This window comes from Drosophila busckii, chromosome 3L (genome assembly GCF_011750605.1).
Source record: "Drosophila busckii strain San Diego stock center, stock number 13000-0081.31 chromosome 3L, ASM1175060v1, whole genome shotgun sequence".
Lineage (NCBI taxonomy): Eukaryota > Metazoa > Arthropoda > Insecta > Diptera > Drosophilidae > Drosophila > Drosophila busckii.
Window position 1 is genome coordinate 6,509,220 of NC_046606.1, and position 16,692 is coordinate 6,525,911.

Genomic DNA, 16,692 nt, shown 5'->3' on the forward strand with positions numbered 1-16,692 from the left:
CAGAATAATTGAGTGAATGGCAACAACAAATAAACATTTCAATTTGTTGTTGTTGTTATTAAGTCATCAATTAAATCCAACAAAATGTTTACAACATACAAATTGATATATGAGCAGACATTTAAATTGGCCAAACGTTGCCAAATAGTTTCCTTAAACTGTAGCATTGAGTTATTGAGACTTGCCTAACAGTTCAATTAACAGTTGAAATTCTTTAGCGCCGCTAAAAGGTTGCAGCGCTGTTATTAACAGTCTGTTCTAGCTATGTTAGGTAATAGATAAGATAAAAAATTTTATTTGCTCAGGTTGCTAGAGACTTTCTTATGACATTTTGAAGCAAATTAATTTATGTAGCATTTTGAGTAAATGTTCCTTATATAGGACAAAATTACTTGTTTATTAATAAATAAAGCCTTTAACTAACGAATACTAGTTTGACTACAAAATCAAAAAGATCTTAAGGGAATTTATCCGAGCTTAGAAATTGGACTATAACATCAAAATTTTGTCAAATTGCCTTACCGAGGGTTATTTTGATTATGATTATTAAATATATAAAGGCATAATCCTTTAACTAATGAATCCGATGCTTTATTTAAGCAATAGGATTTGTACTATAACATCAAAATGTCATGGGTTATATGATAAATGTGCTTTATATATATTTGTTTAGTTTTCTGCAGCGCTATAGAATAAGTGAACTCTCAGCTTTTAGCTTTTTTCATTTAGTTTTATTTTATTTGTGGCAATTTAAGCTGCAAATTCGTTGGGTTTAGCATCTTAACTAAGATTTAACTTATGAGGCAGTTGCTAGTTACATTTAGTTCATCACAAATTCTTCACAACAAATTTCGCAGCGCTCCAGCAGCTTGGCGCTCTTCATTGCTGTTGTTGTTGCTCTTGCTGCGCAGGCAGGCGAGGCACAACTGGAGTAGACAGCGCGTTGGTAATCCTTAAAGCTATTACTATTACTATTACTATTATTATTATTATTATTGTGCTGCTCTTTTTGTGATCTAAGCCAGGGCGATTGACGCAACGCTTGGCTGCTGGGCCGTAGAGATTGGAGCGTGGAGCTGGAGCCACGCCAGTCGGCAAGGCGTGCCAGCGCTGCCTCCAAGTCGGCATCGGCATAGGCGGTCATCATGACTGGATCGGGTGACATGGATATGGCGCTGGGCGTATTCAGATGACTTAAAGGATGTATGACAACCTCAGAGCTGCTGCTGCTGCTGCTGCTGGCGCTAGCTAAACGTGATTCAGCAACAGCAGCAACAGGTGAATTGTTGTTGTTCGCTTGAGCTGCAGTTGTTGTTGGGCGTGCATTGTGCAGGGGCGTGGCTGGCTTAGCGCTTGAGCGTTCAGCTGCTATGAAATTTGCTGTGCGCTTAGCCAAAGTTGTCAACGGTTTGTGCTCGTTGTTTGCTTGGCCGTTGAATAGCGTTGCAACTGCAATGGGCGTGGCTAGCAGCTGAGCTGCGCTTAGTTCACCATCAAGTGAGCCTTGCTGCCTGCCAGGACTATGTCTAGTCAGCTCCTCCGCCTTTATATATTCCAAGTTTCTTTGCACTGGTTCACTCGAGCGTCTGCTTTTGCCCTGAGCTGAAAACTCTCTGGCGCGCTCAGACTTTAACAGCGGCAACTGCGGCGATTGCAGCGCCTTTTGCACTGAGCCACGTCGCACATTTCGCCTTAAGCTGCCGCTGCTGCTGGGCGGTGCCTCCTCCAGCACTGCAGGCTGCTCTCTCGCCCACAGCGACTTTCTGGTTAACGCCGAGTCCACGCGACTGTTGCGTCGCGGCAAATTCACGCGCTCACGCTGCGTATTAAAATCAAAAGTTCTGCTCTGCGATAGTCGCGAACTGCTGCGCGAAACGCTCGCCGCCTGCTCAGCGGCCACAAACTTTGCATATTCGCGCTCTGCATGACGACGCGGCGCTGCTGGCGTTGGCTGCCCACTGGACAAATCCGACTGCGAGTGCGAAGTGCTGCCATCGCTAAAGTGTCCGTCATAGTGCAGCGGCTTGTCGCGCAGACTTGTGTAGTCCTTATAGACCGAAAATTGATTTTGGCTGTGTATAAAACTTTCATAGGGCTTGAACTTGCGGCTCTTGGCCAGCTGATCCGCTAGCTTCTCCCATTCGGTAGTGCTGGGACGTTCAGCTTCTGTTTGCTCCGCACGACGATACCAGCGACTGCTGCTGGGCACAATTCGTGTGTGTGTAAGCGAATTTGTATGTGTGTGTGTGTGTTTGGAGTAGGAAATTAGCTTGTTAAATTTTGAGTTTATATTAATTTGGCATGTTCAACTGTTAATCAAACTCTGGTTAATTAATTTGATTGCATTAAGTTAGAACTTAATTTAATATTGAATGCATTGCATTAAAATAGGCGATTATATAGAATTTAATATAAGTATAGTTAGTCTTTGAGACAATTTTGAATGCATTGTATTAAAATAGGCGCAAATATAAAATTTAATATAACTACAGATAGTTTTTAAAACAATTTTGAATTTAAATATTCAATAAAAATAGTTTACATAAAAATCATACAGCTCAAACAGAATATACGCTACAGAATAATAAATAAATCTGCCTAACAGACAAACTAATTTTGCTTTCAATTTAAATTTAACATAATTGCGTATACGTAATTTCGAATTTGTATAATTTTGTCGCACATCAAACTCCAACCAAGAATTTAATACAAATTTGAGTCAATCGTATTACAATAAGCGGTTATATAGAATAAAATAACTATAAATAGTTTTTGAAACAAAATGAATTTAAATATTCAATAAAAATAATTCGAACAGAATATATGTTAGTATAAATAAATATGCTTAACATACAAACTTATTTGCTTTAAATTTACGCTTAATATAATTGCGTATACGTGATATCAAATTTTTATATTTTGTTGGCACATCAAATTAAATAAATATTTAAGCAGCATTTAAAATCAACATTGCTGCTTAATATTTTACTATATGGTAATTATATGGTAATAGTTTCTTCAATTAATAATTATCACTAGCTAGCCAGAGTTTGTTAGAATGCTCGACAAGCCGAGATATGTACAAATATTCAGTATGTGTGTGTTTATATGTGTGTGTATAAATAATTCAAAATATTACCAATGCTACATACAAGAGTTGTAACTGTTGTTGTTGTTGTTCTTGTTTTTAGCTTGCGAATGCATATTAAATATATAAATTATATGGGGCATATGTACATAGAGTTTGTAGATTCAAATTTATTTACAATTTACAATATATTTTAAAATATAGTTAGAGAGTCGGAAAGTAGAGAGCATTAGGTATACATGAGAAATAGAAAAAGATAGAGAGAGAGAGAGAGAGAGAGATAAATATATAAATACTTGGAGCTACGTTTAATGTTAAACTACAAGCTACAAAAAGCTACTTGACTTCATTGGTTGGGTGCAGCGTTTATCTACGTTATGGTTCAAGTGTTGACACTACGAGGATAAATTAGGATTAGGCAGTGTTAGCTAAAGTAGCGTCAAGGCTGCAACTTACTCAGCATTAGCAGCTGCTATAGATGCAACTTCTGCTGCTGCTGCTGCGGCGGCGTCTGCGGCTGCTTCGTTTGGTTTAAGCTCTGCCAGCTCTTGCAGCGTAGGCTTGGGCGTGGCTGGCGCCTCCTCCTCATTGGCCAATGCGCGTTCTATTTCCGGCTCGGGCGTTGAAGTTTTCAAACTGTCCGCATCTGCAGCCAAAGCGGGCGTAGGCGCTCTGGAGTTGCTTAGCGGCTGATCCTCCTTGCTCTCCAGATGCAAGCCCTCCAGCACTTTGTGCTTTGCCTCCTCCAAGCCATCGGCGCCTTCTTTAATAGCATTGCCCAGCTCGCTGCTTATGCCTGCGACAGCGTTGCCAACGCTTTCCTTTGCTCCTTCCAGCTTCGTAGTCAGCGCCTGTGTGGCGTCTGCAAAGTAGAAGAAGCGTTTGATAGCAATCAATCATTAAAGCTGCTAATTAGCTAAAATTTTGTTAATATTTCTTGCTAAGTAGCACTCGCAACTCTTTTACAATTTTCTAGCTCAAGGTCTTGGGATAAGGCGCAATTTAAGTCGCAACAAAAGTCGATTAATCAGCGTGCTTTTCACTTAGTCCACGCGTTTTTCTTGCTTTCTTTTTTATATGTTATTTAATTCACTCAACAATTTGGTCACGCAACAAACTCGTTTTTCTTCATATGCTTTTAATATATAAAAATTATTTATGCTATGCTAAATTCAAGGAAAATTTGTATTAGGCTGAAGCAAGCAACTTCAAGCAACAAATTGTGGCTAAATATGCAACTAAATTTAAGGAAAATATGACATAATTAAAATTATTATTTCTAAAGCAATGTTGCTTAATAATAATGTTAATAATTTAAAAATATATATAAATCAGCTTAAATAAGCTTAAGTTTACTTTTAAGCTTCACCCTAATGCTAAATATTTGCAATTAAATTTAAGGAAAATATAACATAATTTAAATTATTATATCTAAAGCCATATTGCTTTAATTTATATTAATAATTTTCAAAAAATTACAAATTAGCCCATGCAAAAAGTTTTGTTGTTAAGCTTCACCCTAATGCTAAATATTTGCAACTAAATTTAAAGAAAACTGATACTAAAGTTATATACAGCCAGGTTATAATTTAAATTATATGTTGCTTAATAATAATGTTAATAATTTTCAAAAAAATACAAATTAGCTTAGGCCAAAAATTTGAGTTTTGCTTTTAAGGTTCACCCTAATGTGTAATTGTGCTAATACATGTTAGGCAAAAGCTATAAAACTCAAACGCAGCACACGCAGCTCAGAAGCTACAAGTACGCCAAGTAAAGCGCCCTTGGCAGCATTAAGTATACGCAGCATAGGCCAAGGGTCAATAATAGAGGCAGTTCAATAAACTGTATGCAAATAATTAGTTTGGCCAGCAAGGCCAATAAATGGATGTTTATGCATAGGCAACTGATTAGGGCTAATGTTAGAATTTCTAGTTGATTGATTTGGCTGTTACGGCAGCAAGCGTATGCATATTAAGTATACGCGCTGTATGGCTAAATGTCACACACACACACACACACGCGCACACACACCTTCGACGACAGCTTCGCCCTGCTGCTTCACATCCTCGACCACATGTGTGGCGGCTTTTAGCATTTCACTGCCTGCTGTTGCCACCATGGGAGTGCTGCTGGCGCAGCCCATGTCTATATGCGATATATAGTATGCAATATCAGTTGTTGTTATTAAAACAAAATATGGAAAATCGCGCGCGCGCCTGCCTTAGCACACGAACTCAAAGCAACTGAGCCAAGCTGACCCAACAGCGCTAGCGTCTAGCCTAGGGTCAGTCCATAGACTGTACTTGCTGTTGTTGTTGTTGTTGTTGCTGCTTGAGCACGCAACAGGACCTGCTTGGCCTGCTTTCCAAACTGTTGTTGTTGTTGTTGTTGTTGGTTGAGGTCATGCGCGTTAGTTGGTGCTCACATTTATAGGCTAAAAGGATTCGATACTGAAAATTGGGGCTAAATATGAGCTAAGCAGTACTTGCATGTACTTGCCCACACTCATGTGTATGTATGTGTGCGTGTTAGCGTGTCTGACTGCGCTTTGGCTTGTCCGCTAGATGGCGTGTCCTTTAAATTTAGACACACGCGTTACTTTCATTTCACTTGTTGGTCCAATTTGCATACATGACGCTCTAATAAGCTTAATGCTTATGAATTTTGCGCTAAGTGTTGCTCAGACATGTTGCGAAATTAATGCAAATATTTTTATTGGGCATAAAAAACACGTCAGCTTATATAATAATATAACTTATGACGCTTAAATAAAACAAATGCATAGCTAAAGTTTTTATAAGCTGTAAAAGTTGCAACTAATGAAGCAGCTGCAAGATTTATTAACTTCGAGAGTAAATGCATCGAATTCCATTCAAATTTTAAATTTTTTCTTAATATTTGAAATTTGTTATCTTATAAAATATAATAAAATATAACTTATGACGCTTTAATAAAATTATAAGCCATGAGACTGGCAAATATTGTAAACAAATGTAAAGCTTAAGTTTTTATAAGTTGAAGAAACTGCAAGATTTATTAACTTTTGAATGCATAAAGAGTAAACGCATCAAATTCCATTTAAATCTTATATTTATTTATTTAATTATAAGAAAAGACAATATAAAATTGTAATCGGAGCCAAATTATTTCTTATTAGATGTTGACATCATTTTTAACAGTAGTTTTATATTAAATTAGTTGAGCTATGTACGGATAGTAGTTTTATGTTTATTATTTACTTTATCTTTGAAATTTGTTAACTTCTATGTAAGAAGCTTTAAAACTTATTCCTACTTATTGCGCAGAACGCCAATAATATTCTGCTTAAGCGCCATCTGCCATTTGAAGCCTAAAACAATTAACAATGCATTAATGTAACTACGTTTAATTTGCTATTTGCTTAGTTTACCTTTGCGCAGCGTCTGCTCATCTCGATATCGATCATTGTCCTGCAGCACAAAGCCATCAGTTAATCGATTTGCTGGGCCGTATGCTATGCTCTTCTATAATTTATAACAATTTAGCTTAACACATTGCTAACATATGCTAACTAACCTTCATTTGTCTTATGCTCAGCGCTGCAGCCAGCGCCTTCAACTGTAGCTGACTTCATGTCATGCAAGCTCTTGGCACCTGAAATGGAACGCAGCTTCTGGCTCAGCGGACTTTGCCGAGTCCTCTGACAAGCTGCTCTCCAAAACGGACTTGACAATCTCTGTAACAGAACTTAATTAATTAATTTCTTTTATGCATTTTCTGCTCAGTTCTCAGTGCTCTTCATTTGCTTAAACAGGCTTAGCTTATCCTTCTTGTCCTTGTCCACATCTAAAACTATAACTGGCATATCCTGCGAGTTTACTTCAATGCCTTTAATTACTCATTAATAAAACCATGAGGTATAAAAAGGATTTCCCCTTGAGTATTAAAAATAAAGCTGCAGCTCAAATTTCTAATGACTGCACTTTGGCTACAATTACAAGTTCTTACTTCTCAAGCTGTTAACAGAAAAGAAAATTTTCTATTTAACATTTATAGAGCTAACGATATGTGCAAGAATATTCAAGTTTGTCGAAATATTTATACGTATACGCATTTTAAATGTTCTATAGATTAATTACATACAGCTCAGACTTTATGCTAACATCTACAGCTACACATAAGAAAGTTGTAATCTTTACTTGAAATAGTAAAAGTCTTCATTAAAAAAAGTTTTTAGTTTTTACTGCTCTGCTCTAGAAACTTTGTATAACAAATGAATGCCAAACAATTGAAATTAGAGCATTTAATTGCAAATTATGTTTCAAAACTCAAACTGCACTGCCAAATGCAACAGACCTTGGTTATAGTTTGTCTGCTGCTTAGCCGCAAGTTTGTTCGCTTTATTTTTAAATACATTTGCTTAGCTGTCGCTTTGCTTTATTAACATATAAACAAAACTCTAAAGTGTAACGAACTTTGCTCCCATTTATTGAATATCAAAAACACAAGCCTACATTTTAGTCAATTGCGCCAGTTAGTCAAGTCAGAGACCCCCACACACACACAAAGCCACACACTCAAGCTCAAGCGCTAAATCTTAACTTAAGATATAAGTTGTAGATTAGCCAAGTCGCGTTTGTTGTTCTCTAAACATTGATTTTTGATTTATTTTCGTTGTTGTTGTTGTTGCTGTTGATCGATGTTGAAGTTGCTGCTTGCGTTGGCAGCGATTTAACAGATTTTATTTTGATTTTGCGCGTGATTTATGTCAGTCAGAGGCAGTGACAGCGCTTTTCATGAGCTTGGAGCTTGAGCCAATAAAGTTGTCCGTGTCGCTTTGTCATATTCATATATCACTAACTTATGTCACATGTTCGATTTCGTCTCGAGTCGCGAGTCTCCAAATATGAGTGGAGGAGCCTGCGCATAAACTGGCTCGATCGGTGACAAAACACAATTTGCGCTTGAGCCATTCGAAAAAAAAAAAGAAACAAACAAACAAATAAATAAATAAAAAGACTTCACATATAAATCAGCGCAGCACACGCAGCTGCGAACGCAAAGAGGTTCATTAGACTCTTTCGCCTCTTGACTTTGTTGCACGTTTGTCAGTGTGTGTGTGTGTGTGGCGTTCAAACTTAATTACATAAGCTAAGCGGCGCTTAATTATGTGCTCAACAATGCCAGCGCCAAGTGCTCAAAGCTCAAATGATGTAATGCGAGTTCAGTTCAGTTGGTGGGCATGCGAAAGTTTATTGTTTTTTTTATACACTTTGCTGCAAGGTTAATGTAATTTGTTAGCTGCTTTGAACTCAAAACAAACTCAATTCAAAGTGTGTGCAGAGCAGCGAAGATTTTAATAAGAACTTTAGCTGATTTAAATCTAAATTAGTAGCTAAGGGTGACTCTCCTGAATAAATAAATAAAATAAATCTAAATTATAGCAAGCTTAAGTTCCATATACTATTTTGTTTTAAATTGAAACTTATTATATTGTTAGATCTGCCTTGTATAGTAGCTTAAGCTATAATTGCAGCAACTTTAATTAGAATTATTATTGAAAGCTAAGCTGAGACTTTGTATAGCAAAGAAGTCAAAGTTTTAAGGCAGCTAAATGAGATTTTCAGCAGCTTAAAGTTGTGCAGCTTCAAAGTAAATTTGCAAAGAAGGTTCAATAAACTTGTTGCAACTTCATATAATTGTATAAACCAAAGCTATTGAAAGCTAAGCTTAGACTATTATGAAACTTTGTATAGCAAACAAAGATTTAAGGCAGCTAAATGAAAATTTCCGCAGTTTAAAGTTGTGCAGCTTTTCTAGCTTCAAAGTAAGTCTGGAGCGAAGGTTTGTATAAATCAAAGCTATTGACAGTCTTACAAACAAAACTTAATTTCATTTTATTTTCAACAGAATATTTAATTAGTTTGTTTAACAAAATTCAGAGTTTTTAGTTTCCAGCAAAGCTTCAAGGAACTTGTTGCAAGTTCTTATAAATCAAAGCTTGTATCAAAGCATTAACTTAATTTAATACGATTTTAGTCAGCATATTTAATTAGTTTGGTAATCAAAATTGAGAATTTTCAGTTTGCAGCGTTCAGAGCGCAGCTTGTTGCAAATTCTCAGAAATATTAAATCCAAGTGCTACTTAATTTACTTAATTTAATGCAATTTTAGAGCATTTATAATTCGCTTATTAATGCACAACATTTTTTGATTTGTTCACTTTCAATAGAGCACAAGAATAATGGTAATTGTCTGACAGACAGACAGACAGACAGACTGAGCGACGGCCAGACAGCTTCCTCAACAATTTGTGTTTTAACTATTATTTTTATTTTATTTGTACGCTGCTGAATTTTTGCGCCTTTGTTTGTGGCGACAGCTTCCTCAAACACAAACTTTTGAGTTGCTGTTTGGGCTGCATAAATTGTAATTATGCTCGCCACAGTGGCAAACAATAAATCTCAAAGTATTTAACGTGCAACATGACAGAAGTGGGTCGAACCTAGCCCAACCCTTTTTTATATACAGACAGACAGACAGACATACGTGGAGAGTAAGAGTGCAGAAAAATAGCAAGACAACAAATTTTTGAAATGTAGTTATGACTAAATGCTAAAGTTATTTATAAGCTTGTCTTTGTTGCTGGGGCAACATGAAAAGTTACTTAGAGTGCAGGCAGGCGGCTTTTGTGGCTTTTAATTAAAAGCGACAGGTTTTGTGTAAACAAATATTCTGCGCTTGGCATTTTTTGTTTAATATTTTATTATATTTATGTCCAAATTTGTTGTAATCAAAGCTGCAACAACTAAAATCAATGCATACGCATTTGGCTTTGGTCGAAAGGTTAAAGCAAATTTCACTCGTAATGCAGCGACAACGCCTCAACGCTTATTTTAATTATATATCTATATCTATATATAGCTGAATTCCGATAATAGAACCGCTGGCTGCATAAATCAAAACTCACGCGCTTAATTAAAACTTTTGCCATATCATAAATCAATGCAGAGCGCATAAAATTCAATTTGTAATCAGCAGCGCAGCTTTGCAACGCCCCGAAAACCCCAAATGAAGCAAACACACAAAGTTTCTAGAACGCACCAAATGCCTTCCCAGAATGTTGCCAACGATCTAAGGCAAAGAGAGGAGTAGCTGAAGCTGTGTGGCTCATAAAAATGAATTTGCCAAGCAGCTGTCAGTTAGCCAAGTTTTGCCGCTGCTGTGTCAGTAACAGACACTTAAACTTTGATTCTTGTTGCTTCAGAATACGCTACAAAACAAGAGGCATGCGGCATTTTTTAAAGCGTTTGGTGTTGCGAATTTAATTTGGCTACAAAAGTGAGCTAAGCAATTGTTGAACTTTCTTTAACCTTCTCAATGGCGTTTAAGTTTATTTGTGGCTTGCTCTTGTTTTGCTGTTTAGCTAAAACAACTTTATATAGACTATATATTCAAATATTGTTCTAAATTGACTAAGCAATGAAATTTTAAGCGAATTTATGCATTAACACAAACAATTTGATTAAGACTTTAATCAAAATTAATTAATTAATCAGTTGTAAATTCAATTCAATTTAAAAGTGAGCTAAGCATTAATAAATGCAATTTACAATCCAACATTTCTTAAGCCACTGCAACTCTATAAAAAATATTTGCACCACCCTTAATATTCCCACTACAAACCAACTCCTCGCAGAGGAAAACATAAGAGACTTTATGAAGTTAATCAACAAATTGAAAATAAGAAATTAGTTTAACAAAAAAATCGTCAAAAAGGCCTTTGTTGCTGGCTTATACCATTGATACATCAGGAAAATTTAATTCTAGGCTACAATTAAAAATAAATAAATAAATAAAATGCAATTGTTGAACTTTCTTTAAGCATCAATTGCATTTAAATTTATTTGAGCTTTGCTCTAGCTTTGCTGTTTAGCTAAAATATTATTATGATTAAATTCTAAGCGTATATAAGACAACTTTATATCGACAACTTTATTTATTTTAAATTGACTAAGCAATGAAATTTGAAGCGAATCATTTACACCTTTATATAGACTGGCATTCAAATTTATTTTAAACTGTATGAAATTCTAAGCAAATTTATGTTAAAACACATACATTGATTAGAACTTCTATCTATATAAATAGTGGAGCTGATTAAATAATGAAATTTCTATCGAAGCTTAATGTGTGCAACAAATAATTTAAACTTTTACTACAGCAACTTTACTTTGTGTGTTTGATTTATGGGCGTTTTCATATTTTTTATATACTTAGTTTTTACTTAAATTTGTTTTAAGTGAATAGCTGTGATTATTTTTTTGATTATTTAAGTACTAGGAACTCAAAGTTTACAACATTTTGCGCAATAAAAAGGCAAATTTAAATGTTTAGTAAATTGCGCAACTAACTAAATTATTTGAAGTTTGTTATACAAAGAATTTAATATATATAATCTGCTTATATATAATCTGCTTAGATTATATATATAAAATTCTTTGTATAGATTTAAGCTTTATATCTATAAATTTTATTATATCTTCATTAAGCTAGAGTATCTTTACGTTATGCTATAGCTTATAAAAATGAAAATACGTTTTTTTTGTTGTTGCTTGGATCGACGCTTTGGCTTTGGGTTTGGCATTTGGATGAGAACAAAGCCTTAGCCGCTTTGCTGCTTGCCCCCAGGTGCTAGAGCAGGCAACGTGAGGCGTCGGCGTCGGCATCGGCGTCGGCGTTGGCAAACAAGTGTTAAGTCAAGCATTAGGCCTAAGCGCTCTTAGCCAGGCCAAATAACTGACTATGCAATTGAGTGTTGCACAGCAATTTGAGGCGCAACTTATGGTGCCGCAGCGAGTGCCACATTGACTTTCAAACTGTAACAAACTGGAGCAAACAATTAAAATGAGTTACAATGGCTACTTTGTTGTTGTTGTTGCTGTTGTTGTGCCATCTCTAAAAAACTGGAGAATGGCCAGGCCGTAGCTTGGGGGCAAGTTGCGGCTGTAGCTGCCAAGTTGATGGACAGTTGAGCAGCAGCAGCGACGTCTGCGCAGCTTTTGGCTTTTTCTTTTTTGCTGTTTTATATTTTCAATTTGTTGTTGTTGTTGTGGCCAAATTGAACTTGCCGCAAGTTGAGTTTTGTGGGTCAGGGTCAGTGCAAAATGTCAACTGGCAATGTTAGAGTTGCAACTGCGCAGCACACGCAAGTAATTGCATGTTGCATGTTGCACATGTGGCATGCCACTTTCTTTGGCTTGCACTGTGTGTGTGCGCGCGCGCGCTTTGCTGCAAAGAGGGCGTTGCATTGTGGCCGTTGCATGATTTATGTCGCGTAATTTGCGTGCAACCTTTTTGCTGCTGCAGCTTCCTGACAAATGTGTCTGCCACAAAAAGTGTGTCATTTGGGTTGCTTGCCACACGGCGTGCCAGCAGGTTTCGTGGCATGCCACACTGATTTATAATTTCATTGAACTATTATTGTTGCGGCGCGCCAAATTGATTAACAATCAAAATAAATCAATGCAACGCCCCGCAGCCAGAAATAAGCAAAATGTGTCAAAAAAAAAAAAAAAAAAACAACAAGGCAACAAGGCAAATTGCAATTGCAACACTTTCGCCTCAGCATTTTCACACTTGATTTACATTTTAAATTGAAAACCGACAAACTGCAAACCGAAAACCGAAACCCGAAACTTGCAACTTGCCACAGACTGAGATTTCCAGGCCGGCAGGCATGAAAACTGCAAGACGAATTGGGCGACATTGTCTCGCATTTGGGGCATGTGGCATGTGGCATGATAAAGAGATCAATGGCAGCCAAACTAAACAAAATATATATATCTATATATATATGCGATAGGCCCAACGTAACTTAAGTCTTAATCGTTCACGCCATATCGTTGTTAAGCTCTCTAATTGAAGTTTCACTTCTGCTTGCAACGTTGCAACGTCGCAGTTCAAGACCTCAGTGCTGACCTCTGGCCGTCCGTCCGTCCGTCCGTCCGTCCGTCCGTCCGTCCGTCGAGTTGCGTTGCAGCTACATTAATTATCTGTAATGAACGTTTACACTTATTTATTGGCATTAAATCATCGCTTAACGCGCCTTGAGCATGCACCGCACAACTTTGACCCCCGCTGTTGCAACCTCCGCCTGGTCTGGCCTTCAATTGCGTCTGTTCGGCTGCTGCTGCTGCTCCAGTCTGCATGTCAAGCTGCTGCAAATTATTAACTTGCCTTTGCCACACGGGCGCGCATCTGTTTTCGCTTCCGTTTTTCTTTGTGCTGCCAGCAACTTGTGGCTGCTTCTAAGCCGCACTAGCGCGAGTTCATTGACATTTTGTGCCACATCACACACACAAATGTCTGTGAGTTATGAGCCAAAATGTTGAAGCACTTAACAGCAGACAACATGCCGCAGGCACAGTGGCAACAACGTTTGATTAAAGTAAATTTTTTAAACCAAAAAAAAAAAGCAGCCAAAATGTCAAAAGTAAATCAATCAAGTGGTCTAAACTTCGAAATAAATGAGTGGGGCCTTGAAGTATAAAAGAATCGAAAAGCAAATAAAGGGGTTGAGATTGCAAACTAAAAAGTCAAATTAAAATGCATGGCAAGTTTATTGAGAGCCGCAAATTTGTTAAAGTTCAATTGCAGGTCTTGTAAGCAATGGAAATCTAAAATTAAATAACATTAAAGCCGCAAGTGTTAAAAAGTTCTTAAATAAGAAAGAATCAAGTGAATTTAAAAGCTTTTGATAAAGTTGCATTTAGTTTTATGCTTAAATGTAAAATATGCTTAAAACTAAATTAAGCTAAGTGTAACTTAAGCACATTAAAATGCTTATTGACTTGCTAAAAAAAACTTTTAGTGCAGATTATCAAACTAAAAGCTCATTAAAAGTTGCAGCTTATAAACAATTCTTCTATTCTATTCTTAGGGAATTTAAAATCGATTAAGAGAGTTGCCAGTTGAGCAAAGCATTTAGCTAAAACTAAATGAAGTTATCTTAATAATAATTAATAAAATTAAGTTAACTTAATTTAGTTTTAGCTGCACTTATGAGTATCCTAAGCACATTAAAATGATTATTGACTTGCTTAAAAAACTTTTAGTGCAGATTATAAAACTGTAAGCTCATTAAAAGCTGCAGCTTATAAACAATTGTTACATTTAAAAGATTTTCAGAAAGTTGCCAGTTAAGCAAATTCTTAGAGCATTGACAGCATCTCGTTTCATTCTTTAATAGCTGCTAAAGTTTTTAACTAAAATTAAATAAAGTAAAGAATATAACAAACCAAAAAAAACTTCTTGGCTGTTAAACAATAAATCAACTAAAATTAAATTCTTATAGCGCATTAAAACTTAACTAGTGAATTTAAAAGCATGTTGCAAGTTTAAAAACTCAAGTAATTAAAGCATTGAAAACATTCAGTTGCATGTTGAAGTGCGTATACTTAATATTTAGTCAAGTTAAGCGCCTGACTTGCTGCTGCTACTCAAAGCTTTGCTGGGAAACAATTTCTATTTATTCGCCAAACGCTTTTGTGCCACTGTGCAGCACGCCCGTGTCTCTGGCCAATTCGCAGTCTCACATTGGCATTCTGCTAATCATTATCAGCATCTTGGTCATGTTTTATGTATGTGTGTGTGTGTGTGTGTGTGTGTGCTTTGTGCTAATCAAACAATTAATGAGCGCTTAGCGCTTAACTGATTTAATCTATGGCTAAATTATCTAAGCGCTGCCAGTCACAGTTACAGTCACAGTCACAGCTTGTGTGAATATTTTGCTTTTTATTTTGTTGTATATTTTATTTCTTGTATTTGTGGCTAATTGCTGGCATAAAATTTTTGGCTTTAACTGCTTGATGCATAAATCGGTTTATGGCAAGCAGCGAGCGTCGTGAGCCGGACGAGCGAATGCTTGGCATTAAATGAATGCAGCGCGTTGGTAACTTGCAACGTGCAGCGCGCGGCATGTTGAACACCCACAAAGCATAAATAACAACGGTAACTATACTGGAGACACCTTACCACACCCGCAAGTGGCCTAACCCCAAGCAGCTCGCGCTCTCTCTCGCTCTCGCTCTCGCTCTGCTTGCGTCGCGTTAACGTGGCGAAGGTGAAAGTGTTGCTCCTTTCTTCTGGCGCTTGAGCTCTGCTCTGCCTGCAATTATATTGTAAAATGATTTTATTATTTATTTGGCAAATTAATTACAACAACAACAAAAGTGCACACAGTATAAATATTTATGTTTTAATTAAAAAACAGGCCACACGGAAATCGCGCGCGTTGCATAAAAGCGCAACGCATGCAACAAATACAATGTGGCCTAGACCATTAAGCCAAATTAAAGCTGCTGCTAATTTATGCGGCAGCCACTAATTGTTATTGTTTGATTGCAACAAATGGAAATTGAGTTAGCAACCTTTGTACGTTTATTAAATTTCGCAAAACTGACGACTGTGGGTATTAAAAAAAAATGCCGTAAAAATTTATAAATATTTTCGTATGTTTATGTTGCTTGTGTGGCTTATGATGTCATGTGGCAAACATGGCCAAGCAACGTGGCAACATTAACGTTAACAGCGACCCACGCGGCGCTTGTGTAATCAATCAAATGGCCCAAGTTGCAACCAGCGTTGTGGCAAGTGAGAGAGCGACGCGTCGGCAGAAGCCACAGGGCGTTGCTAATGTGGCTGTGGCTGTGGCTGTTGCTGTTGCAGTGTCAGGGGCAGCTTGTGCCACTTGCCACTTGTTGCTGTTGCTTATAATTGTATTTTTATTGACTGCAACTGCTTGCCACAGCTGCTTGCCGCAAAAACTTTTATTTCAAATTTATGTTTGCCTATTTTTGTTTTTTTTTTTTTTGTTAACATTTTGTGCCAGCGCCAGCGGCAAGTTTAATGATTAATTTTCCCAGACACCCACAAAACAAAACAAGCAACCAAAAATCAATCGGAAATTTGAATTTACAATTTTATTTGCCAATGTGTGTTGTTGTTGTTTTTGCTTTGCTTGTAGAGTTTGCTCCATTTGGCAGTGCGCTAACGATTAAGATCGGCACGACTCGTTGCCAGAACTAAAGCTTGGGCCAGGCCCAAACACACACACACACATATAAGACACACTGACATTTAGCTGGGTGTGTGCCAAAGAACTGCACAATATATAGAAATAAAAAAAAAAAGGTCAACGGGCAGCAATCAAAATAACTCAAAATAACTCAATTTTCGTTTTGGCAGCAATTAAAACTTGTTGTTGATCTGCCGATAAACGTCGCCCACAAATGTATTGCCTGCAATTAACAGTTAATAATGAAAAATTACGTATACGCAGCGTGCGCGTTGCTGCAATTAATTTCGCATAGCCACAGCGTTGACCACAAGGCTCACATTTGGCCTTGCTGACATGCCACAGAGTGAGGGAGACAGACAGAGAGCGCGAGTGTAGCACCCGCAACGAAAGTTTTTAGCGCATTCTTTTAGCCAAAAGCATGAAAAGTGAAATTATTTATTATTAATGAAATTAATATACAAGACTCCTTAGTCTGCGTGTCTCTCTCTCGCTCTGTCTGACAGCAGCACGTACATATGTTAAATCATAAAAAAGCGACGAT

The 16,692-nt window shown here is 37.0% G+C and overlaps 1 protein-coding gene across 1 annotated transcript; it reads right to left on the minus strand.

Annotated features, from left to right (window-relative positions):
• Positions 1-820: 820 nt before the first annotated feature.
• LOC108597989 lies at positions 821-5,305 on the minus strand. The gene is made up of 4 exons (XM_017984605.1): positions 5,123-5,305; positions 3,583-3,950; positions 3,419-3,483; positions 821-2,198 (listed from the first exon to the last, which is right to left on the minus strand). Exons 1-4 carry the CDS (start codon positions 5,232-5,234, stop codon positions 821-823), a joined length of 1,923 nt encoding a protein of 640 aa, XP_017840094.1. The 5' UTR covers positions 5,235-5,305.
• Between the last annotated feature and the right edge of the window lie 11,387 nt (positions 5,306-16,692).

Coding starts and splice junctions, on each gene's coding strand:
- LOC108597989 (XM_017984605.1), bottom strand. CDS start 5,234: ATGGGCTGCGCCAGCAGCACTCCCATGGTGGCAACAGCAGGCAGTGAA. Junction 3,951..5,122: donor GGGCGAAGCTGTCGTCGAAG/GTGTGTGTGCGC, acceptor TCTACTTTGCAG/ACGCCACACAGGCGCTGACT. Junction 2,199..3,418: donor ATGAAGTCAAGTAGCTTTTT/GTAGCTTGTAGT, acceptor TGTGCCCAGCAG/CAGTCGCTGGTATCGTCGTG.